The sequence below is a fragment of the Merops nubicus genome, unplaced genomic scaffold, assembly GCF_000691845.1.
Source record: "Merops nubicus isolate BGI_N331 unplaced genomic scaffold, ASM69184v1 scaffold15709, whole genome shotgun sequence".
Lineage (NCBI taxonomy): Eukaryota > Metazoa > Chordata > Aves > Coraciiformes > Meropidae > Merops > Merops nubicus.
Window position 1 is genome coordinate 67,995 of NW_008633198.1, and position 25,928 is coordinate 93,922.

Consider the following 25,928-nt stretch of genomic DNA (forward strand, 5'->3'; position numbering starts at 1 on the left):
ATTGTTACAGAAGGACAATGGAAAGCAAAGAGGTCAGGACAGACATTTCAAAGTGCTGACAGCTTGCTAGAGCCCAGGGTAGGAGACTTTACCCACAGGTATGTAGCAGGAAGCTAAGCGGCAAGCTTTGGGATTTTGGTTTGGTTTGGGTTTTTTTTTTCACACTTTCCCTTTTTTTTTTTTTTCTTCTTTTCATCAGGCGGAGACAGCAGCAAATCGTATCTGCAAGGTGCTGGCAGTCAACCAAGAAAATGAACAGCTCATGGAAGACTACGAAAAACTGGCCAGTGATGTAGGTGTCCATGGTGCTGTTGGTTTCTGGGTGGTGGTGTATGCAAAGGAATTGCATTTAACACTGATAACTGATCTTGGGGAATTCTGTTGGCCCACGTTTCTCTAGAAAATTGTGCGTGGAAAACTTAAAGATCAAACTTACTTTAAAGGCAAGAGCAATCTACTTTAAAATAGAAAACTTTCACACAGCAGCTTTGAGTTTCTCTGTTTATTAAGAGCAGCCACAGAAACGCTAAAATTAAAGGAAAAAGCAAGCTGATATAGCTTACATTCCTCAGGACTATACAACTTCATAACATCTTTCTTACAAATGGTGTGCTGATATACTGCAGAAGTCAGGAATTGGATTAGAGAGAATGGAAGCTGGAGATAATTGTGGAAAGAAATATGCATTTGCTGATAGCTGAAAAGAATCTGTGTAAGATACAAGCTGGAGGCTGCTTTGGTTAACTGAGAAGGTTGACAGACTGACAGCTGTGAAGCTACAGAAGTGGACACATGTGGACTGCAGTATGTTTATGGGAGATAAGTAGGGAAGGGGAAATGGAGAAACAGAAGGACAAACATAGCCCACGAGCCTGCTTTCAGCCTGGCCATAGGCCTAGGTAGGACACTACTCCACTCACTATAGACTGCCCATTGCATTATCATTTTGCCAGCTCCCCAGATAGGTTTTCTAAGGAGGGCTATTCAAAGAGCAACACTAACTTCAAGGAAGCTAGAGTGGGAAAAGTGTGACAGGAGCCAAGAACTTGTTTTCTCTTGTCAGACCCTTTTGGAGATAATAAGACTTACAGCATCCTTTCGTTATGCAACAATCCAGAAAAATTTTAAGGCTTTAGTGTAATCTGAGGACATACTTTGGTCCTGGTGGTGCCTGTTGGATTGGCAGTGCTGCAGCAAGCAGTGCTACTTAGTGTGGTAGGGAATGGGCTGCTCATTAAAAAGAAAACTTCTAAGGAAGCTGACAAACTTTTCTTTACAAGCCCTGCTGGTGGCAGAAACTTTCTGACAGCAGACATAAAAGTAAAGGGTGCCTAATGAGATCAGGGCATCTCATACTAACATCTGTAGCTTTAACAGAATTTTCAGTTCAAGGCTTGTCGTTGCTCTTTCCAGCTGCTGGAGTGGATCCGTCGCACCATCCCCTGGCTGGAGAACCGGGCCCCAGAGAACACCATGCAGGCCATGCAGCAGAAACTGGAGGACTTCCGGGACTACCGCCGGCTGCACAAGCCCCCCAAGGTCCAAGAGAAGTGCCAGCTTGAGATCAACTTCAACACCTTGCAGACCAAGCTGCGGCTCAGCAACAGGCCGGCCTTCATGCCTTCAGAAGGGAAGATGGTCTCGGTGAGTGGGGGCAACTGCTCCTGTATATTCCAACCATGCCTAAAAAATGGGACTCCTTTTCTGCTCACAGGTGGGCAGAGTGTGCCCCACCTTCAGAGTCAGCCATGCTGTGGTACAAACCGTAGAGAATATAGTTCAGAGAGGCCGCAGTAGGAGAGGGTCAAGCAGCCATTGCTTCCCTATATCTAAGACAAACTCTGAGGTTCTTCACAAGTTGCATGTCTTCATGAGGAGATGTCTGGGTGCCTCTCATTTTTTCTGTTTGCAAGATGGTTGGGTTTTGTGAAAGTTTCATGTGAGGAAGTGTTTCCAGGGGGACTCTCGTGTAGACCGGACACTGCGAGTCCTGCTTAAGTCTGTTACTTTGTCTTCCTGACCTGTCTGCACAGTCCTGTGAGATTAAAAGCCCACATCCACTCCCTCCAACCAAATGGAGCCATGTAGCTCATGGACACTAATGCTGACGTACACCTTTCCCCCCATCTTCTAACCTGCCTTTTCTTCTCATGCTCCTGTCTCTAGGATATAAACAATGCCTGGGGTGGCCTAGAGCAGGCTGAGAAGGGCTACGAGGAGTGGTTGTTGAATGAGATCCGGAGGCTAGAGAGGCTGGATCACCTGGCTGAGAAGTTCCGGCAGAAGGCATCTATTCACGAGTCCTGGACAGATGGTAATGCCAACCTACGTGCTTCCTGTGGCCTGACATAATGCTGCCCTGTATGTAGGGAGGAGAAGATGATTGTGCCATGAGACAGGTCCTTCCATGAGAATTTACTCTCAAGAATGCCAAGTTAATTTCTTACTTTATTAGAAAATAATGCATGAAAATGATCTCTGTTCTGCTACATCATGTGGCCGCATCAGCATTCCCTAACTGTTCCAGAGTGAAAACTTTGGATAGAAAAGAGCCATGGAACAGAGGAGAAGTTACTGTACAGTAAATGCTGCGGCTGGCATTACAGCAGCAGCCCAGCCCAGCTTGCACATGCTGAGACGAGTCCAACATAAACTGTGGCAGCGCTGGCCTGAGCTGCACTGCCTGCCCTTCTCTGTTGTTAATGGCAGGCTCACACTCTGTTGTTTCAAAGTGAGGACTGTGCATCTCTAGGCCAGCATGTGCAAGGCCAAACCTTTGGCAGGGTCTCTGGACTGGGGCAGATGTCCTTCTGAGGGCCTCCAGGGCTGCCTCAGCTGTGGGGAACTGGCTCTGGGAGCATTGGGGCCCGCTCTTCATTCTCCTGTCCTTTGGCTCCCTCCGCAGGTAAAGAAGCAATGCTGCAGCAGAAGGATTACGAAACTGCTACCCTCTCGGAGATCAAGGCCCTGCTGAAGAAACACGAGGCCTTTGAGAGCGACCTGGCTGCACACCAGGACCGTGTGGAACAGATTGCTGCTATTGCACAAGAGCTGAAGTATGTTCCCCCGGCGCACATCCCATCCTTGGGGCCAGAGAGGCTTAATCAGCTTTGCCCTCTGCCCTTTGGAGAGTCGTAAATCAATCCCCACACAAAAATGCTGGGAAGTCCCAGTGTTTCTAAACAGTATCTAGGATACTGCTCTCCAGTATCCGGATGCGCCAGAAGAGCAGGCCAGAAAATGGATGAGTCGTGGGTGCTGATGAGGGGGTGGCAGAATTCTACTCCCCAGCCAAGTTTCCATCCTCTTCCAGCTTCTTATGCTGCTGTGAACCCTTTCCTGAAGAGTCTGTGCTGCCGCTGGCGCCTGCTAGGTTTCAGAGTTGTAATGCTGTCGTACTTTTCCAGGAACAGAAGGAAACAGCAGAGGATAGCAGGCTCTCAGTTTTCTCTATTTTGTCAAAAAAAAATCCTTATTCTGGCAGGACAAAAACCTGCTGATACTTGAGCCCATCATGGCCTCTGCTGCCACCCAAGCCCCCTTGTCCCAGGAGTACTGCACCACGTGGACTCCAGTGGACACTTGCTCCAGGACATCCCCACAGCAGCTGAGCTGCCTCCCTGCTTTCCCCTAGCTTGGAAAATCTTTACTTCCCCTCTTTTTCTGGGAGTAAGGAGTGGCACAGGTTACCAGGAGAAATGGGATCTCCTCAGGGTGGGAGGTTGGTTGCTAGGGGTAGCAAGAAGGTAAAGGCTGGCCTCTGCAGCACGGGGAGAGAGGTTTTAAACCCCTGCGTATTTCTTGGCAAAAACATTCTGGAAAACTTGGCTTTGACTTTGTTTCCGATTTTAAAAATATTTATGTATCACGCTTGCCTATCTCAAGTTAGTGTCTAGCCTAAGACCAGTGCTCTTGGGCTGAAGGACTGTTTTTCTCTAAAAAATCAGGATTATTGGATCAAGATCGTTATCTCCTTTAACAACACAGATTTATAGAATTGCTCCCTTGTCCACTGGAGGATTGACCTTGGAACAGGAGGAGGGTTCAAGGCAATCCTGCATGTCAGTAAGATTAAAACCAAGGCTGGCTAGTCAGCAAGCATTAGCTGACCTGCCACTTCCAAAGCACATGCTCCATGCCAGCCAAAGCAGCTGCAGCCCTAAGAACAACAGGGAAGGCTGTGCCCTAAGAGCTGGGGGGAGGTGATTTCTTCCCAAGTGTAAGAACAGCAGGCTCTGTCATCCTTCTAAAAGCCATATTCCATCTCAGCAAAGAGGCCATGCCCTGAAAAACCATGGCTGAGCTCTTTTCTCCCCCAGAGATACAGTGCCAAGGAGATGGAGGGGGTCTGCAGGAAGCCCCTGCAGCTGCCCGTGCCAGGCGTGTTTGGGGCACAGCACGTTCCACTCCCCAGCAGTAGTGGTGCAGCACGGGTGCATTAAAAGCCAGGCTTTCAGGAGCAGTTCTTTTATCTGCATTGCTGGCTCTGCAGCAAAGTAGATCAAGGAACCGATCTGGATTAAAAACCCAGCAAAGAAAAAGTTATTTTTAGCCCATATCAGTTTCTTGAGTAGTTTATTGCAAGACTCCACTGACAGTTGTGCCCACACACCTCGGGAGGGCAATACAATGGTGGGAATAAACAGTGCTGGGGGAGGTAAGAGGCAACTGTTTAAACCTGGATTACTACTTAGAAAAATGCTCATCAGGTGGGCCAGGGTCCCTCAGTAGCCCGGGGAGTTACTGTACTTTCTCTTTCAAGGCTGATACTTCCCAGCTTGGCTGCCTTCCCTCTGCCTGCAGGTTTCTCCCTCTGACCACCTGCAGAACCAAGAGCACAAATCAATATGAGACCACAAGCTTCAGCTTACCTCTGTGTTCTCCTTTCCCTCTTATCAGCCCAGCTTCCATGAGTGCCAGCCAATGGACATCTCAGCAAAGCACTCCCTGTCAGGCATATAGGAGACAAACCTGCACTGTATTTCTGGGATTGTCCTAAATATATGAATGGATTGTGTAATTTAGCTATTCCTTGCCACCCGTACTATGCAACTCTTAGAACAAGTAGTTTCTTTTTATTCATAATAAAACCTTCACTGCCCGTTCTGATGTAGAAGATGCAGGTACTGAGCCTGCATGGTGTTCTTAAGCAGAATGCAGGGACACACTGCTCTGCTTATAATCTGTTTATTCCCATCTTGAGCAAAAGTCTAACCTCCCTTCCCCCAGTGCCAAGTTATTCCCATCAGGCAGCCAGCACCAGTGTTTGCCGAGGCCTTGGGTGGTGGTTGTTTTTCTTCCTGTTCTCTGCTGTTTGATGTACCATAACATAGAGTGTCTCCACAACTAGATACTGCTGCCTTCCTGGCTCGCTGACCAAGACAAAGACCATGAGCTCTTTTTCTGAATCTGTCCTCAAGGCTGATAAAGATTTCCAGTGCGTTTCTCTTTCTTCTCCAAAAGGTCTTTCTTTAACTTCTTGTCCTTTCTTCCCCCACCATTACAGTGAGCTGGACTATTATGACTCTCCCAGTGTCAATGCCAGGTGCCAGAAGATCTGTGATCAGTGGGATAATCTGGGTGCCCTAACCCAGAAACGTAGAGAAGCTTTGGAGGTGAGACGTGTTACAAGTTGGACTTTTGGGATTGCTTGGGTAGGTTGTTTGTGGGAAGCAAGCTGCAGTGGGCATGAGCAACCAATTTCAGCTCTTCTGTGCACCCCTAGAAGAGTGGAAGTAAACTGGACTGTAAATGAGGGCTACATTTCAGTATATTTGGCCTGTTTTTCCCCTTCCAGCCCAATTACAGTGCAATTTGTTTGCTCAGGCTATTGATTTATTTCTACTTTTCTGTTTTGGAATGTCGTTCTGCTTGAAAAGACTGTCCTTGTTTTGTTGTATTTCAAAGGACCTCAGTTTTTTCCCTTAGAGGAAAAAAATCCACTCTGTGTGTAGTGTCTTAACAGCAGAGAGACTCTTACTGTAGTACTGTCCTGGGAGCATCAAGGAGGTCTGAAAGGAAGGAGCAGCTCAGACAACCCCCATGCATCTACGTTATTATTCGTCTCTAACCATCTGTTCTGATTTTCTTTCTTTTTATTTGTGTGTGCCCAGAGAACAGAGAAGCTACTGGAAACAATTGACCAGTTGTACCTGGAATATGCCAAACGAGCTGCCCCTTTCAATAACTGGATGGAAGGGGCCATGGAGGACCTGCAGGACACGTTCATTGTTCACACCATTGAGGAGATCCAGGTACAAAGTAGTCCTTTACACCAGTCAGGCTGGGATAGAGAGAAGTCAGGGGTCTCCTGGATTCCTATTGGTGCCAAATTTGTAGGTCATATTTTGGTGCTTCTGCTTTTGTTAGTGAGCTTTAGCAAGAGAAAGAAAAAGGAGTATTGTTTTCCTTGATTTCCTCCAAAACTCCAGATCTGGATAGATATGAAACATGTTCATACCATCCTAGCTGGTCACAAAGACCTGAAGGTGGATTTTTCAGCATAACTCCAGAGCCATATGAATGAAAGCCTTGAAATTGAGAGACTTTTAGGGTCTTGTGGGATTTTTTAAACCCACCTGAACAAAGCTTAGTGCTGCTCACAGGTTCTGCAGGTCAGTTGTCCCACTGAATGTCACGTCCAGGTCATTTGGCGCTGTGGATGTGCCATGAGGGCAGTTACTGAGCTGCCAGCTGGGTTTCAGTGCTGAGCACAAGAGAGATCAGAATTGTCCACTGTGGCGGGGGATTACCTTTTAAAGTGAAAGTCTTCTTGCCTCCTGCAAGACAACAGAGGCAGTATCTGAGTTTTCCCTCTTCTGAAAGGATGTTACGAAAGCAACTTGAGGTATCTGTAGGTAATTTTCAGACCCTTGAGAGCAGGAATTACTCTTCCTTGGGTTGCATTGGGGATTGCTATTTTCCAGCTTGATGAGCTCATGAAAAGAATCCAAGTCAGCTCTTTGGAGGGTGGGGTGACAGCAATGTGGCCATCAGTGAGGCAGCAAATGGGAGACCAACAGGGGACACTATGCAGCCAGGGGTGCAGAGGGGTAGTGAAATAGCCCTAGCCTGGTGTCAGCTCCGTTACTGAGCTGTGCTGCCAGTTTCTTCCACCCTTTCCTCCTGAACAAAGGGCTTCTTTAAGTCCTTCATAGTGCAGAACAAATCTGAACAGCACTTAAACACTTCCAACATGTCTCAGTGGCTGTTTGCAGTATCTTTCCCAGCCCCCCGGACTTGCATTACATCTCTGTGGCCACTGCAGCAGCTGCAGAGTAATGAGTCACCGTGTAAAGGAGCAATTTTATAAAAAGTAGTTACAGTGTGCATGTTGTAAGAGTGCTCAATAATATGGTTTACTTTGGTTCTCCCTTCTCTCCACACTGTTCCCTCAATTATCCTTGCACATGCCTCTCTGTCCCCCATTCATTTTGCTGCCTTTCCCTGCGTTTGCTTCCCTAGTCTTGATCTTTCAGGCTTCTGGGATGAAGCACCTTAAAGGCCTATGGAAGCAGTGGGAGATGAGCCAAGACCAACTGGCTTGTCAGCTGTCCACAAGCTGCCAGCAAGCGTGCCCCACCACCGGTCCTTGGAGCACGGTCTGGCCACCACAGCAAGATGGGAACAGAAAGGGCCCGTTATGTTCAGGGAGAAAGAGCTGGTTTTCAGCAGCAGGACCAGATGCTGCCTGTGCGAGTTTGCTGTTGGCTGGAAGACCTTCACCTGGTTCTGACTCTGATCAGACTGAATCTGACTCATCTGGAGTTATCTGAAGTGTAGAACCAGTGCGTAGCTAGTGGGAGAAGAAAAACATGGCACATTTACACTAGTGAGATGTGACTGCTTTATAGTAATGCCAGTAGTCAGACCTTCTTTCCAGAGGGGCTGACAGGCAGTCACTGGGCAGTGTTGGAGATGTACTTCCCTCTAAATTATGAACCACAATTATTCCACCGTTTTTGGGGGTGTGATCTCCATCACTGGTTAACATGGGACAGAAAGAGAGGGAAAATGAGGCTTCACATCATTTAACTACTTAAGGCAGCCTGTTTATTGATGTTGAGAGAACCTAAAAAGTGTATCAGAGCAGCCTGCTTTGTGTCCCAGGAGTTCGTAAAGCTTTTGCAGTCACTTTTGCAGGGGTACATTTGCAGAAGAGGAGGGTCAGCAGCTAATGCTCTTCCCCTGCCTTTGCTGCTGCCTTCCTTCTGCAGGGGTTGAGCACGGCCCACGAGCAGTTCAAAGCCACTCTGCCAGACGCCGACAAGGAGCGACAGGCCATCCTGGGAATCCACAATGAAGTCTCAAAGATTGTCCAGACGTACCACGTCAACATGGCAGGAACGAATCCCTACACTACCATCACCCCACACGAGATCAATGGCAAATGGGAACACGTGAGTTCTTTCCAGCCTTGCAGGTTCGTGTGGGAGGGTGCTGCTGCTCCATCGCTGGGGCCCCAGGAAGTGGGTTATTTACTCTTCAGTTACATTCTCATGCTTACTGCTGAGCTTTGGGGTTTTCTGTCAGTTGTTTTCGGCTCACATGCCATGCACTTGGAAAGTGGAAGAGGTCTCTCATGTAAATGCCTAAGGGGTGTCAGATCCTTTTTACTTGCTATTTTTATTATATGAAGGCTACTAAATTAAAAGCTTTGAGGTTTTTAGTCCTCTGTTGACCTGACAAGCAAGGAAGTATGGCATGTGAGTCAGTATCCTTGTTCACCATTCAACCCTTCAGATGCTTTATCTCCACAGCCAAGTAGCCTTCCTAAAAGAGCAGCTACTCTCCATACCAGCTGTGCTGATGGTTCTTACTACCAAACAAGATCACCACAGTGAGATCTGAACAGGGTCCTGCAATTCAGTTAGCATGAGCCACCACATACCCAGGTAGTGAATGGAAGCTTCTTCTGCCCTTCCATGGCCTAAGATGAGTTTGCAGTGTGCATCCTACAGCAGATAGGATTCACATTCCATGAGCCTTCCCACCATGTCCTAAACTGTATGGCTGGTTATTTTCAGTGCAGACACCCAATCCTCCCTTCCCTGTGGCAATCTCTACAGTCAGTACGCGTGTGCCTGCGTATGTACAAACTGCGGCCTCTGTCACTGCGTGCTGCAGGTGCGGCAGCTGGTTCCCAGGAGGGATCAAGCCCTGATGGAAGAACATGCTCGCCAGCAGCAAAACGAACGGCTTCGGAAACAGTTTGGTGCACAGGCCAATGTCATTGGACCCTGGATCCAGACCAAGATGGAGGTAGTGCTTTGCTCATTTTAAAAAACTCTGGTTGCATCTGATATTCTTACCCGTGGTCTTTCTTGGCCACTGTCGTGGTTGTTCTTCCTTCAGTTACAGCAAGAGAAACTTCCATAGGAAATAAAGAGAATCCCGAGACCAATGCCAGTTAATGAAGTGGTCGTACTTTTATTCCCCTAACTCTTTAGTACAGAAATAAAAAAACATGACTTAAGATGGGTCATAACACTGATATTTTAACAGAGTTTTGTTTATATGCAGCAACTTAAAAACCCTAGATCAGAGGCAAACTTTGTGTAACCACTTTCACAGCAATGGTCTTGATACCCATAACAAAATAAACACAATTAGTATATCAAACATCAGCAGAGGAGACATATTTTTAAGGAAGGTCTCTCTTTAGATAAGATTTGAGTTAAAGTAATAGGAGTTGATGAAATGGAAAACTAGGAAGCTTTTACTGATGCCAGGAGTTGCAAAGAAGAGAGCAGTTACAGAAATATGTCGGTATGAAGGGACTAAGTTGGTGGCAGACAGTACATGAGGAAAAGACCTGGCTTTGTACATCACTATATTATGGACTGCAGTTCCCTTTTCTTTTAATATCCTTGTATTAGACATATCTCATGTGACTCACCTTGCTTGGAAAACATTCAGGGCTCTGCTAAAAATTTTGCTGACAGTCTCGGCTCATTTAAAGTAACTGCTCCATGAGATATATTTTTTTTGAATCATCATCCTCTGTGTGTGTGAAATAGCTGCAATACATGTCAAGCATGTTGAGGCTTGTCCTTCCAGTGGGGTCTAACTCCTTTGGCTTTGCTAACGCAGGAGATTGGCCGCATTTCAATAGAGATGCACGGGACCCTGGAAGACCAGCTCAACCACTTGAGGCAGTATGAGAAAAGCATTGTGAATTACAAACCAAAGATTGACCAGCTGGAAGGAGACCACCAACAGATCCAGGAAGCGCTTATCTTTGACAACAAGCACACCAACTACACCATGGAGGTAAATGTTTTGGCAGCAGATCAGACAGCCTCATCTGCTGTGGCCAGTTCACATCAGCCACATCTACCTCTGGCAACACGTTGTGGTTCTCAGGAGAATGGAGAGCTTGACAATGTGGCCAAGCATGCATGCAACAACATGTTGCTGAATTTCTTTTTTGCCTTGCTGTACTTCATGCCAACCCATTCTAAGGTACTTCCAAATATAGGCAATAGTAGTAACCTGAATGAGATCAACAGTATTGCTTGAAAAATTGGCTGGTTTCTCCTGCTACCCGATTGTGGCAGCCTGTTAGCTGGGATTAGAAAGACCAGGGCAGTGCTGGTGATTTTGAGCTGCCACAGCCTGGCGGAAGAAAGAAGTCCAAATAAAGCTTTTTAAAATTGTGGTCTGTCTTTGTCTTGATGATGTGAGGTTTCTTGGAAGTAATCTGAGTTCAACATGAGTCCAGCAGAACACAGACGGGCTTTGAAACTTGTCTTTGGTTTCAGGCCAGCTCTCCATTAAGCAACAGCAGAGACAGTGGAGCACCAGCATCTTCCAAGGACTGTGGTTTATTTATTTTCTTGGTAAAGAGAGTTTTCTGCCCAGCTAAGTCCTAGAAGCACTGAGTTTGATTCTTGTTTGTGTTAAAGGCCCCCAATATGTTGCTCTGACAAGGCAAAAGAATTTTGCAATCCGACCAAGTCTTTCTTAAGATCAGGAAGTGGCCTCTTCATTATTTTTTTCAGTCAAAATTCAGATCTTAAACATCTGGTTGGCTCATACTGCAGATGAAAATGAAGCTTTTCAACTTCTCCTGACACCAGGATCATTTAATTTGCAACAAATAATTAATCTGATCCACTGGCCTCAGAGGCAGAAGAGCCACTTTTTAATTTTAAAATTATCCTATCCTCTTTTTCCAGCATATCCGAGTGGGCTGGGAGCAGCTACTAACAACAATTGCTAGAACCATCAACGAAGTGGAAAACCAGATTCTGACCCGTGATGCCAAAGGAATCAGCCAGGAACAGATGAACGAGTTCCGGGCTTCTTTCAACCATTTTGACAGGGTAAGTCAGTGCTGACTACAGCTTGGTAGGCTACAGGCTTCCATGTAGACTCTGCAGTGCAATAAAAACCAAATGGTCACTGTGATAGAAGTAAATCCACAGAAGATGTTTCTTTCTTAAAAACACCATTCCTGTGGAGCAGTTGTGCCTGTGAAGGTTGCTAAGTGATCATTAGGCTGGGAGGTGAAGTATGTCTTCATAGGAAACTGCACGTTTCCCCATAAAGCTAAAGTATGGAAAAGTTTGAAGGCTTATTTAGGAAATCAAACTTTTACCCCAACTTCTCCAGAGAGCAGATTATTATCTCTATCTTTAAAATTCTTTGGAGCAGCTGTCCTCTCCGGTATACTATTGCATAAACCTGTATTGAGGGAACCAGTTTTGCTCTTGTGTGGAGCAGACGGGAGGATCTATACACACTGCAGCACTGCATGATGTAGATAGACCTGACGTAAAGCCTGCCTTGCATTACTGTGGAGATACATGCCAAGGCAGCAATGGGTGCAATGAGAAAGGAATTCCTTCAGGGAAATTCTCCCCTCCATTTGCCAGCCTGTCTGCAGCTCTTCCTTCTACAGCTCGAATCACAAAGATGTCATGCAGGGAAGCAGAGACAGCAGCCCAAGCCTGAGACTGGCTCCATTGACAAGCCCTTCAGTGTTGTCTGGAAATCCATGAGCAGCCTGCAGAGATACTAAGCCAGTGATGCAAATGCAGGTTGCTCTCCACCACGTGCCGTCCCAGCCAGGGTGTTTGAAAGGTCTCCAGAGGACAGGGCTGCAGCCTGCCCTCGGAGATTGGCAACGCTTTCAGATGCTGGGCCCTGGCTATTTCAGCCTTTCTCTAGCTGCCTAAGAAAAACAAACCCCATGGTTCTTTTCCTTAGCAGAGGGACCCACAGAGCCCTGTAGATCATATATTTTGACCTTCATATTGTTTGCCTCTTCTTCCACAACAGTCTGAAAGATAATGCAGAAATAACACGTGTTTCAGTGGTGTATTTGATTTATGAAAGCTTAAGGCTGACTTTAAAAGCTGATTTTGGGGGGCAGGTTGCTTGGAATTGGCCCCACCATGCTGTCTGTAGCTTCCTTGATCGGACCAGAGATGGTGGCTATATGCAGGAGTTCTCCAGTGCCTGGGAGCTGTCCTGAGCAAAATTTGTGTAGGGTGGATGTGGATTCTCAGTTCCTGTGGCAGCTTGTGTGCAGTTTGATGGGTCCATGCAAACACTGGGGGAGCGGGGAAGGAGGAAAGGGAAGAGCAGCTGCCAAGCCGTGTTGTGCTGCACTGTACAGCACTGCTCCCTGCAGAGCTGAGCACTTGAAATAGCTTTGCCAGTTAAAGCTCCACCTCCACGTACAGGTCTCATAAATACAGCCGTAACACTGCTCCCCTGAGCTTCAGCTGGTTTTCCTTGTCTGTTCCTGGGATGCCCTGACAGCTAAGCTTCCTTGGGTGTGTTGCCAAACATACCAGCCCTCACCTACTCCTTTAGTGAGACTTCTGACTAGAGGAATAAGGCAATGCTTCCCACTGCCTCTGCCTGCTTACCTGCACTCCGGGTGACTAGTGAAACACAGGGCTTCTGACACTGGATAACGAGCAGTGACGCGAGTAATTCACGTGGGAGATGGAGATCTTGAGGCTTCTGAGCATCAACTGTTTTTGTCATTCAAATGCTCTCAAGATGTGACGAGCTCTCTGAGAAGGAACTGTTCCAAGAGCATTTTTAGCACATCCTGAAATGTCATTGTGGTATCTAATGTTGTGCACTTTTTATTTTTCTTCCCTGTCTTCCTATCTGCATGTCATTCTTCCTCTCCCTCTCCTCACCCACTGCATGGTGCACCTGTTTGTTGTCCTTCCACCTCCCCTTGATCTCCTCTGTCTCTCCCTTCCACCCCCCACCGTCACCCCACTGGCACTGCATGTCCTGCTGCCTGGCACACCGCATAACCAGGACCACTCCGGCACACTTGGCCCTGAGGAATTCAAAGCCTGTCTCATCAGCTTGGGTTACGATATTGGAAACGATGCACAGGTACTGAATGCTAGTGGTGAACACAGCCAGATGTTAAACTGTGAAAAAATAACAGTTTTTTCCTTTCTTTTCTTGTTTGTCTTAATCCATCTGTCATTGCTGTTCTTGTTTGACTATATATCCATCACTTTGCTACACTACTTCCTCTCTAAATGTACTTTGGTATCTATTCCTTCTTAATTCCCTAATTGTTTGTCTTGGGAGAATTCTTTTTATGTCTTCAAACTATTCCATTTACCTCTGTGTCACTTAACACTCCTTTTCTTGTCCATCCCTCAACCTGTCCTGCTTGATATCTTAATTCCTTTTTTTATCATCAATATGTTCCTTGTGTGTAACCTATTCCATGTCCAAAACCACCTTTGCTTCTTTCTTCATGCTTTCTCAAAATAACTTTCCTCTATTGTTTTTCCATTGTCCTGTAAATCCTTCCTTCTGTCTCCTCCCCCTGAAACTCATTCTTTGTAATGTCTCATGTGGGTTCATTTCTCCCTGGACTGGTCTCCCTTTTTTCTCTTGGCTTTTTCCATCTTTGCATCATTCCCTGTAGAAGAAGACTGGTATGATGGATTGTGAAGATTTCCGAGCCTGCCTTATCTCCATGGGTTACAATATGGTAATGTAGAGCCCTCTGTCACCCCTGTTCAAAGTGATTCTTGTAGGCATCTTCAAAAATAAATGGAGAATGTGTAGTGCATCAAGGTAAATGCAGCCTTCTTTTCCAGAATTACCAGCAATAGATGTCAAATCTAGTAGTAGTTGCACATGTAAAATTCTTGTCTCGCAGTGGTAGCTGAAGGTGAAAGAATGGAAATCGTTGTCTAATTCCTGTGTATTTCAAATAAGAATTGTATTTATCAAACTGTGTGGCTACAAGTGGCAGAAGCAGTAAATGTCCTCCTCTTGGTGCCTGCGCTCTGCGTAGCACACAGAGCCTCCCCAGCCCTCAGTATCAGTTGAACTTAGCTGGAGGCAAACACGACCCCACTTCTGGATACACACTCAGATGCTGCTCCTCTCATTCCTACCGTTTATTTCACGTCTCCCCTCCTGTACATGTAGTCCAAGTTCCAGTCGTCCTCCCTGTAGTTTCTTCCCTCCCCAGAGTACCTGTGTGTTCAGAATAGTAGCGCGTGGCACCTTGGGAGGCAGGATGGCTGGTAGGAAGCGCTTCACCAAAGACTGGTGCTCATCAAAGGGCAGAAAAATAGAGTGTGCAGAAATACTCTCTGTATCTTTGCTCATGATGTCAGGCAGAGCAGTGTTTATTCATCTTAACCAGCCCTGGATAAATACAGGGTCTTTAATGTGGCATGCCAAGACACAGGAACATTTGATTAGGTACCTGAATTACCCTTGCGAGTATACTGGTTTAGATGTGTTAGAAGAGCCTGTTCCCAGGAGAAGACTCAGCTCTGCTCCCGACTCCTCCTTACCTGCTGAGGAAGGATCCCAGAGATGAGACTGTGTGATCTGTTTCTATGCAGAAAGCTACACCACAGTGTTTTGGCTTCTGTAGCAAACTTCTCTGTAAGATCTTCCCTGTAAAGGCAACTCTCCTGGGCAAGTCCTTCTTTCCAAAGCCTGTCTAGCTAAGATCAACTGGATACTATTCAAGACCCCAGAGACGTTTCTTCTTAAGTTTCTATTCTGGCACTGAAGAGAACTGTAAAATTTCTCTTCTGGTAAATGAAAGTAAAAGGATTTGAGGAATGCAGATCTTCAAAAATTGCTGGAGACATCTAGCACAACCTGTATTACAGAGAAGTTTGCATCTTCCCCTGAACTCTGTGTGGTATTGTTCCCTGATAGGAGCATTGTCCTAGAGCTGGATGGAGTTGGATGTTGTTCTAGGGCACAGCTGAGAATGTTTTATTCCAAAGGACAAATGAGTGGGAAGCATTTGTACACAACAGCAAGCTAAAAAGAGTATCCGGGGGGGTGGGAAATAAAGTGGTTTCTGTTTGACTTTGTTTTACTAGCTGTGAGATGTGCAGCTGAACTTTTTCTCCTCACTTTCATACCACTGCTGCCCAAATGTCCAGGCTCACGTGACTCTCTTGTTCTCCAGGGAGAGGCAGAGTTTGCCCGAATCATGAGCATCGTGGACCCTAACCGTCTGGGTGTGGTGACGTTCCAGGCCTTCATCGACTTCATGTCCCGCGAAACAGCAGATACAGATACTGCCGACCAGGTTATGGCTTCCTTCAAGATCCTGGCTGGAGATAAGGTCAGGCTCCACACCTTCCTGTCCTCCTTTTTCTCTCTTGTCTCCAAGAGAAAGTGTCGAGGGAAGCACTCTGTAGCATGGAGGGTATTTTCACAGGAACATTTTGTAGTGCTGGAGGAGTGCAAGGCTGAAGTGTGGGTTAATGAGCAGCCTGCCAAGGCACTTGAAAGTCCTGTTCAGCTGTCAGTCAGAACTTTGCTGCCCACTCGTGCTTTAAAAATTTAATTAAGAGCTTGGTTGTGATTTGTTATTTTAAAATGTATGAACAAACTCAACAGATGGTTCTTGATTAGTCTTGAAAAACTATTAATTACTGACAGCTGTAAACTTGAGATGACCTTTCTCAGATGTGCGTGTCACTATCACTTGTTATATACAATCAATAGTAGATTTTCATTGAGGATATGTTGTATCTGCAAGAGGAACAACTTTTAATCATAGAAGTTGGTCAAAAGTAGGAAAACTCATGGGGTGATACTAAAAGTATTAATTTTCTAAATTTGTATCACCAGTGGAACCAGCTGATTAAAAAAGAAAAATTATGTAATCTTATTTTTCTTATGTAACAATCCTCACTAACCTTTTATGTAATTGAACAAATAATATGTATACATCATATTGATAGATTTCTATATTTGCTAATGATTTTATTCATCTCATTCAAAATGTGGGATATTGTTTCTCAGCTGTAAGGAGTTGCTCTTAAATCCAGTGCTGGTTCCCATGTTCCACCAGTAATCTTTTCACAATCGGCAGTGTGGAAACCTGTGACACCACCTCTCCTTCAGGCATCTACCTGACTGGAGCCAGTCCTATTGTCTTTCAAGGCCTAAAAATTCCACATTGTTAGATAAGCCAGTCACTGAATCAATAGGTGCTTTTGGATTCAGTGCGACTTATTAGCTCGTTTACTCTGTACCTATGTTAAATACACTTGTCAGTGTTTAATATGCTGTAGTGACGATAGCATGAATCAGACAGTATTTCATTATGAAGAAAAATGCCTCTTACTCACTTCAATCATTAAACTGAAAGGCAGGGGAAAAAAATAAAAGAATACAAAGTCAGAGGAGAGAGAGATGGTGTGAAACCTGAACCATTGTTCAGCATGATGCAAATGCCCATGAGTCAGTTAGCTAAAGACAACATACTGGTTAGCAGAGGCAGCTACTGTTACCTACTGCATGGAGGGGAGCCAAGCTAGCTCAGCTCAGTGAGGTTCCAGAAGCCAAATTGACATGAGGAGTTTTGCTTGCTTATTAAAAATGTCTGCTGTGAAAGGCGAGGACTGTTGGGGGAACTGTGGAAGCAATACAGAGTCTTTGTCTGGTGCCTGCGCCGCTGCCACCAGCCAGAGCTAGCGGGCATGGCAACCCCCAAGCAGCAGAAGCAGCTGCTACCTCCTGCCAGCGAGGGGCAGGATCCAAATGACATTTCTGCTTCCTCCCAAAAAACGAGAGGGAGGCATGGTCTGACACTAACAACTGACCTTGCTTACCTCTGGCTCTTTTCTTCAGGTGTGCCACCGTCTCTCATGCAAACCCAATCCTCCTCTCTGTTGTAAAAACCATCTCCTTGTCACGGATGGTGTCTGCACAGACAGCTCCCCGGGCCCTAGCCGTGGCTGTTTGTTGTGTGCTGCCCTGAGGGGACGGGGGGTGGCTGTCCCCTCTGAGGAAGGCCAGTTTTCTGACAGTAACCATCACCTTCTCGTTTGTCCTCGTTGCAGAACTACATCACTGTGGATGAGTTACGGCGGGAGCTGCCTCCTGACCAGGCTGAATATTGCATTGCTAGAATGGCACCCTACAATGGCCGTGATGCTGTTCCTGGTGCCCTGGACTACATGTCCTTCTCCACGGCACTCTACGGCGAAAGTGACCTTTAACTTTTTTCTGTCCCACCACACGCTCCCTCCCCTCTCCCCCGTCCGACACGCCCTTCTTTCTATTTGCAAAGCAGCCTTTGCTCCGCTCTTTTTTGTGTTTCCCTGGTTTGCTTCAGATAACAGATCACATTTTTAAGTGGGGGTGGGGGAGGACATTGACCTGGCACCGCCTACCTTGCCCTTGAAACGACAAGTTTACAAAATTATTTTGTGCAAAAAAGTTAAGTTTTAAAAAGAACAGACATATTTTATTATAGAAAAAGGTATTTTTCTCCACCAGATTGAAACTTAAAATGTTAAAACATTGCACCAAATATTTTTTGTTGTGACAGAGAAAGTCCAGCACAGTGTTACATTCCATCCTTTCCAAAAAGAACCAAACAGCAGCAAAATGCCACTCGTTCTGTTCACTTTTACGTTCGCGTACGTCTCTTTTATCACGTGTATCTCGGGAGGGGGGAAGGCACACAAGCGCATGTGTTTGCTGGTTCACTCATTTCATGAAAATATTTTATGATAAACTTTTGAAATTGCTGTGTTTTCTAGGGAAAAAATAATGTACACAGCTCATGTTTTCATATTTAATTAAAAAAATACAATATGCCTCCTATGTTTATCAGTGCACAACTTTTTTTGTTGCTGAGAGTTGTCTGGTTTCAGGACATGAAGCTTGAGAGTTGATAACTTTGATATTGCTTGTCACAAACCATATTAAAAATTTCTTGTGATAACAAATCTAGACTTTATTCATTTGTACAGTAAAATTGGTTAATGTTATTTAGTTGAAACGACAAACGTGATGAAGAGAATCCATAATTAATGGGTTTTAAATGGAAATAATAATGCTCTAAAGATAAATTTCCTTTCCCCCTTAACCTTTCCATTCTTGTTGAAGGATGTTGGAATTTTCACAGCTTTCTTGCTACTTTAAATTATCTTATGTAATTTTTAACCATCCATGATATGCCCACATCTCTAGAAACAATATTCTTATAATTCCTTAAAAGCTGCCACAAAATTCATTGCTAGGCATGTGCAAACAATCAACCACCGTGTCTTGAACCATTTATGGAAAATTCCTCCGCTGTTCCACACTCAGCTTTGAGTATCTTGCTGCTCTTGATATCACATCTTCTAACATTATACATTTTTCCAGAACCCTCAAGATAATTTTTGTATTGGACACTTGAAAGAAACCAGCTTTCAGAACAACTCCTTTGAGACCTTTAATGAATCATGAAGTATACACACACATGAATGTGCCTGAAAATCAGCCAGGGGAAGCAGCTCATCTCTCCCAGCCATCTTACACTACAGGTGCATTTTCTGCCCTCCCCAAACTTCTTTAGGAAACACAGAATTAGGAGTAAAAACACTGCATTATTGCTTCATGACATGTTTCAAACTAGTGTTTTTTGGGAATAACCACATACTGCTGTCTCGAGGCCTGACAGCAGGTTTTTATTTTGAAGTAATGACTGCAGGAGCAGAGAAATCACGCACAGATTCACGAGGGGCTCCTGCAGCTCTCAGTAGCTGTTCTCCAGGGCAGAGCTGAGTCCCGAGGAAGGCACTGTGTGTGGTGGGTCTGGGTTCAGCACAGCTTTCTGGTTTGTGCCTGACCTTGAGTTAGGACACAATAAAAACCACAGCAGCGTGTTGTGACAGTATCTGCATACTGCAGCTGGGAGAGGGGATGCTGATGTCTCCTACCACACTTCTTCCGGGAGACACCGAGATCTGCGTTCTCCCATAGGCTGGATAACAGGATTGCAGAGAATATGCCAGCAGGCACCATTTAGCTTCATAGGTAGACAAGGCCAGACTGTGCTCACCATAGTTCGTCTTCAAAGGCTGAAGCAGAGACAGTTGAGGTGACCTGTAACTGCGTTGTTTGGAGTGCTGGAGTGGAGCTGTTGCTGGGTTTCCTGTGTTGTAACTCAACACCGAGCAGCCTGGAGAGGCCGGTATGAAGTGGCAGGAATGTGGGGATTGCAGTTGCATCACTATTTAACCCTCTCGCAAGCTCCTCAGTAGGCCCATTTTCAGCTACGTCACTACAACAAAAAAGATCCCTGTTATTTTGAAATAGGGCTAGGAAAGAGCATAGATGCACCTTGGGCTGTCGCTTTGGGCCCAAGTCTGCTACAGCTCTGAGAATGAAACCAAATTATTTTGAATTTAGTGGTCATAGTAGTGTTGGCTGACAGCTGTACTTGATGATCTTAGAGGTCTTTTCCACCCTTAATGATTCTATTAACGATCCCAGTGACATCACTGCAAATTTATGCCTGGAGATTCCAGATTTTTTTGCAAAAACCTTGTCCTGAGCTGTGGTAGTGCTGCACTCTGTGACCAGGTTTCACACAAAACCCCAGCTGGGTGTAAGTGTCCCTGGCTTTATGAGACACAAAACAGGTGGCTCATCCCTGCTCACACCACAAATTAGTGGCAGTGTGTGGGCTCCAGGCTTGCTAACGTTGCTCCATTGGCACCGCAGCACTGCATCCTTTAGTGAACTTGAGGTGGCAGCAGCACCAGAAAGGCCTCACCTGTACTTTTAAGTAGTTTAATAGCATTCAAAATATTGTTCAGAGTATGAGTGTGTGCTTAAAATTTCAGGCCCATGTACTGCTGTTTCTTCTGCTTTGGTGGCACAGCCTTTGACAAACTGGCTAGAGCTTACATGACCTGATCTCCTTCCCTCTAGGCTGTAGATAAAACCTCCCCAATCCCACCCTACCTGAGGAGGAGCACTAGGGTGCTGCCACACGTGCACCTTCCTCATATGCAGCACAAAATGTATCTTGCAATCGTGTGGCCTCACAGTCTCTGGCAATATGCTGAAATTTGAATATAACTTTTTGTGTTGGTCTCATAGTTTTGCAGCTAACGTGTCATTCTTTAGCCAAGTCCTGATGTCAGCCTTGATGCAATTCGTCTCTGGAAGCAGCTGTTTGCAGCTCAGTGACTGTCCCTTCCCATGCCAAGAACAGAAGTGGACAATCCGCTTCAAGCTCACGTCTCCCTTTCAGGGGCAAACTTTTCTTCAGTCTGCCACGCTCATTATCTTCAGGCAGAGAAACTGAAATAATGCTTTCCTAAGAAATTAACCATTTTCCTTTCACGGCTCTTGGTTATCTTTGCCTGCTGAGATCTCAGTACCTGCCCCAGCATGACTGTCTGACAGCATAGAGGCAAAACAACCCCATTACTTCTCAGACAACATGGGTCTGTCTTGCTTGCCAAAATGTCAACCACATTTCCAAAAGCCTCCCAAATCTATCTTGTGACTGTTGCGTGTCTTCAGCGCTGCCAGCATCTGGTTTTGGAGTGGAGGAGCAGAGCCAGGAGTCTCAGAAGACAATGAAAGGAAACTGGTCTGCAGCCTTGAATGAACTTGGTTTCAAAGAAGTATTCATACATCCACGGAAGATCCATCCAGCCGAATCAGACTGGCTGGTTTTATCAGGACATAACGGAGAGGGCGAGGAATAAAGAAAGGGTGACTGACTGTAACGGCCGGGGAAAGGAACAGCTCAAACTAAAGTGACTTTGCTAAGAAAGCAGAATGCAGGTGTGAGTTTCAGACCATAAGAAGAAGATTATTTGTATGACATTACTGGCACTACAGATGCTGGGGTAGGACAGATTTTTTCTGCCCCTGTGGTAGCCAAGCACTAAGAAAGCTTAATCCTGTTGAATTAATCAAATTGCTGAGGTGACTCTGGCTACTGGAAGAGTCGCTACTGTGTAAACCCTTAAAATCCATTGCATTAGCTCTAAGCTCCTGGGAATGTCTTAGCATAGTAAACCTAGATTAACAAAGTCTAGGGCATATCCTGAGACAAACAGGTAATCAGAACATTCCCCAGCATGCACTGAGAAAATGGGCTCAGTGCTACAGACAGTAGAGTCGTCAGCCACTGCGAGAGATAAAGCTGGATGATTAGATCTTGTACAGGAAAGGATGCTCTATAAGCAACCCTAAGGAGATACAAATCTCAGCAACTTAAATCCACTGTAAATGCAAGAAGAAAATTAATCTTTTCTATATTCTGAGGATTTACAGCCACTACAAACTATACATCTCACCAAGAAAATATTAAAATTGTTTCCTCCCCTGTCTTTGGACACCACACACCAGTCAGGAAATAGCTTCTCAGTTTTGTTCTCTCCTTTGATTTCTGGGACATACATGCCTGAAAAATAGTTGGTAGAAACTGCACCACATCCCACCACTGTCATATCTGTTAGTTTACACCTTGCTATCAGTCAGCAGTTCGCATCCTGGTGACCTAACAAGCATTTGAGAAAAATATCACAAAGGGCCTCAAGCTATTGCAACACCACAGTGACCCCCAACCTCATACTGCCTGGAGAAGCTTCATCTCTCACTACTGCTGTGGGAAATGCCTCATGTTATTCCCACTATGCAGATGAAGAAGGCATATGGAGAAAAAGGGCTAGAAGTCCCCAGAAGGCAGAAATGTAAACCCCGTTTTTACAATTGCAAATCAAATAGTCTCTGCTCAGCTGCACCCCAAATGTGGAGGTATTGCTCACCAGGCTTTTCCCTTTGCACCTTCTGCACACCTACATTTCTGCTTTGTGGCAGGCCTGGAATGGGTCACCGAAGCAACTGGACACCTGGCTCCCTGTGACAGCCCCCATCAGAGCCTGAGCGTCCCCCTCGCAAGCTGTCCCTCGGTTGTCATAGTGGCAGGGCTGGAATGAGAGGAGCCTCCCTCCTCCACACCACAGGCTCACACTGTGGTTAGGGTACTCGGTGGCAGTCGGGAGCCCGAATCTTCAGTCAGGAAGACAGCAGACCCAAGCCTTCAGAGTGACAGCCATTCTACAAAACGTCGCCGTTGGCCTCAACATATCTTTTGGCAGCTAAAAACCCAAACAAGCCCTAGTTAGTCCTCCCTAGAAACAGCTGTTGGCACTTTTCTTTGAGACACCAAGTGGAACAAGGGTCTCGTTTCCCAGCTGCCAACAGGTGCATTTGTGCTGAGCAGGGTCAGGACATGGAGACCTACATTCTCATCACTGCTACCTAGCAGCTCCTCACTCACTCTAGCATGACTGGAACGAACATCTAGTATGACATTCTGGGTCCCCAACTGTCTACCTTCTCCTGTGTCCTGAGCAAAACCTAACTCTAGTCTTGGGTTCCTTCTGGGTGGCTGGTGCCTGTTAGGTGGACACAACTGAGTGGTTATTGTCTCCAACCAGGAGTGATTTGACTGTGGTCCTGGGAGGGTCTGTGGTGGGGCAGAGAACTGAGCCCAGCTCTGTCACATTCCAGTCTAAGTGCTGCAGTCATCCTACAACTATTTCAAGCCTTTTCTCAGACCAGTCCCCCCAGTTCCTTAACTGCTGTCCCGGCTTTTTCAAAAACCCTTTGCCTTTTATTGTACAGATTTGCTAAAGCCAAGGACTACTTGAAACTGCAGAGTTAAGAAAGCATTTTATATCTTCTGTATAATTAAGCACATCCAAACATCACCACCATCACTTTAGTGAAGAATTTATCTCCTGATACTTCTTACTTGAATCGGGCATAACCTCCAATCTGTGGTAGTGAGCCACAGTATCCAGCTTTCTGCCACAGAGAAAATAAAATTACTTCTTTGGGGGAGCAAGAACTGAGTTCATTTACCCCAGCAGTAAACAGACTCTGGTTTTTAAGTATCCTGATTCCAGCTGAGCATTTGTTTACATTTGTAGGTGTGCAGTCAGGATGCTAATCGTTCCCAGTGGGCTTTCCAGTAGTCTTCTGAGAGACCAATCTTTTCATGCAACCAAAATAACAAGGAATCTAAAATACAGCCTTATTATGAAAGTCAGTTTTGCACGTGATAGCTTCCAGAAACGCTACCCACACACTAGAGGCAATGCTGCAGATTCTCCCAGTGATACATTTCCCGTGGTGCCTTTTACCACCCCTGCAGAGTGTCCACAACCAAGGAGAGAGGGACTCCAGCCCGGCACAGGCGCTGCCACGCAGCCGGAGCGGCGTTCCAGACTCACAGCTGCATTCTTCCCCACTGACATGACCCCAGAAGCTGCAGAGATGAGCATAAAACCAAAAAAGCTTTCATTTAGCTTCCGGAATGACTTATCTTCATGATTGCTAGTAACTCAAATCCCTCTTACTCCCATAGCATTCCAAGACTGCCACCTAAGGAGTTTTTCTGCTTCTGAGCTCCTTACACAGCAATTCAAGCACACAGGCACACAAGGGCTCTGCCGCTACTCCAGTGACAGTCCAGCTCTGCTGCCTACACAGAATTTGCTTAGGAAGAGCCACAGGGCTGCCATTTTTAGTGTCCTCCACAGTCTTTACCAAACAAAGAAGTAAACCAGCCTTACAACTGAACACTGTATTCAAGTTGTAAGACATACTTGATCCAGCTCCAGCTACCTGCCTTTTCTTTTTTATCCACAGTTAGCTTTGTTAAGCTGTCGCATTGCTCAATTTTTTTACACAAAGAGTTCATGCCAGTTGCCTAACGGCAAAAGCCAACAGCATCCTGGCCTGCATTAGGAAGAACATTGCTGGAAGGTCAGGGGTGGTGATCCTTCCCCTCTACTTAGCACTGGTGAGGCCACACCCTGAGGATCATGTCCTCTTGGTTCACCAGGTCAAAAGAGACATAGACTTACTGGAGTGTGTCCAGCACAGGGCCACAAAGATGATTGTGGGACTGCAGAATCTCTTGTCTGAAGAGAGGCTGAGAGAGCTGGGACTGTAAATAGAAGGTATGTAAATACCTGATGGGAGGGAATGAAGAGGAGGTAGCCAGACTCTTCTCAGTAGCATCCTCTGACAATTAAAAACCATGGAATTTCATCTGAACACAAGAAAACACCTCTTTACTCTAAGGGTGGTGAAACACTGGATCAGGTAGTTTGGAGAGAGGTTGTGAAGCCTCCATCTGTGGAGATACTAAAAAGCTGATAGCTGGCAACCTTGGGGGATTGCAGCAGGTGATCTCAAGGAGTCTCTTCCAACCTAAATGATTCTGTTCATTACAGATGTTGAATGTATAGGTGACCTCCATCCTAAAGAATAAGTAGAGGGCAAGAAATTCTAATGATGACTGAATCTAACATACAATGTCATAAAGACACTTAGGTACTTCAAGTTAAATCAGAATACCCAGATACGATGCTATCAGACAAGGAGAAAAAAATGGACAAAACAAACCATAACTGTATTTTAAGTGTCTGGTTGCTGAAGATTTGACAAGCTATGCTATACTGATAACCATTTTTATCTTGATCATCATACTGTGAGCTGTCATGAATTACACGGTAAGAATTCCATAGAGTATATCTCAGACACTGATAAACCAGAAAAATAGTGTCCTGGATGTATATGCATGGAAGTATTACTTCTGCATAGCACCTCCATGCAGGCCTGTATCTTCACTAGCCACTTTTTCCACCCAAGGTTTCCCCCTGGTGTCAGCGACAGTAACAGTATGGAGGTTTTATCCAAAGCAGCATAATTTTGTGTGCTAGAGAGGAGGTGGTGGTGATTAGGGTTTGGCTGCAGCAAACTTTTGTTGGTAGGAGAACCGTAGTCGCTGAGCTAATGCGAAACACTTCAGATGACCTCTTTGGACATGTGCCTTTGCTCCCCGGCTTTTTAACCAGTATAGACACCCATCTTTTTTGCCATAGCTGGGTCAAAAGTCACAGGCAGTTCAGCATGAAGTAGAATGGCTGGGGGACTGCAGCAGGTTGGCAGGGAAGCACGGGCAATGCATCGCTTCATCGGGGCAGGAGTGTGATCTAGTTCAGGGTGCTCCATGGTCAGCACTGGCTCCCAGCACGTTCCTACCCCACAGCCCAGGCCTGGTCACAGCCAAGTCCCCTTGGCCTCTCCCTGACCCAATGCCCCAGACTCGCAGCTTGCTCTGAAAGGCCCACAGCCTCCTGCACCCCTCTGGCACCCCTCTCCTCCTGGCCAGAAGCTGCCTGCCTCGGGAAGCCTCATCCCTGTGGTGTCGGTATCCTGGGCTGCATCAGCATGGCCAGCAGGTTGAGGGGAATGATTCTGCCTCACTGCTCTGCTCTGGCGAGAACCCACCCAGACACTGCGTCCAGCTCTGGAGTCCTCCAGAACACGAACATGAGAACATGGACCTGTTGGAGCAGGTCCAGAGGAGGCCACAAAAATGACCCGAGTGCTGGAACCCCTCTGCTGTGAGGGATGGCTGAGAGAGTTGGGGTGGTTCAGCCTGGAGAAGGCTCTAGGACAACTGTATTGCAACCTTACAGTACTTAAAGGGGACTTGTAAGAAGCACGGGGACAGTCTTTTGGCAGAGCCTGTTGCGACAAGACAAGGAGTGATGGTTCTAAAGGTAAGGAGGGGAGATCTAGACTGGCTATTCGGAAGAAATTCTTCACTGTGAGGGTGG

At 46.0% G+C, this 25,928-nt stretch overlaps 1 protein-coding gene across 1 annotated transcript in view; it reads left to right on the forward strand.

Annotated features, from left to right (window-relative positions):
* Window positions 1–18,224, forward strand: part of LOC103780497 (alpha-actinin-1) — a 46,139-nt gene extending 27,915 nt beyond the window's left edge. Inside the window, exons 9-21 of the mRNA XM_008948185.1 lie at window positions 200–292; window positions 1,414–1,644; window positions 2,167–2,314; window positions 2,906–3,056; window positions 5,507–5,615; window positions 6,114–6,254; window positions 8,217–8,399; window positions 9,127–9,261; window positions 10,093–10,272; window positions 11,181–11,327; window positions 13,922–13,987; window positions 15,443–15,601; window positions 17,331–18,224. Of these exons, the coding sequence (XP_008946433.1) occupies window positions 200–292; window positions 1,414–1,644; window positions 2,167–2,314; window positions 2,906–3,056; window positions 5,507–5,615; window positions 6,114–6,254; window positions 8,217–8,399; window positions 9,127–9,261; window positions 10,093–10,272; window positions 11,181–11,327; window positions 13,922–13,987; window positions 15,443–15,601; window positions 17,331–17,489 (1,902 nt within the window). The 3' untranslated portion in view covers window positions 17,490–18,224. The remainder of the gene's footprint in view (window positions 1–199; window positions 293–1,413; window positions 1,645–2,166; window positions 2,315–2,905; window positions 3,057–5,506; window positions 5,616–6,113; window positions 6,255–8,216; window positions 8,400–9,126; window positions 9,262–10,092; window positions 10,273–11,180; window positions 11,328–13,921; window positions 13,988–15,442; window positions 15,602–17,330) is intronic.
* The last annotated feature ends 7,704 nt before the right edge of the window (window positions 18,225–25,928 follow it).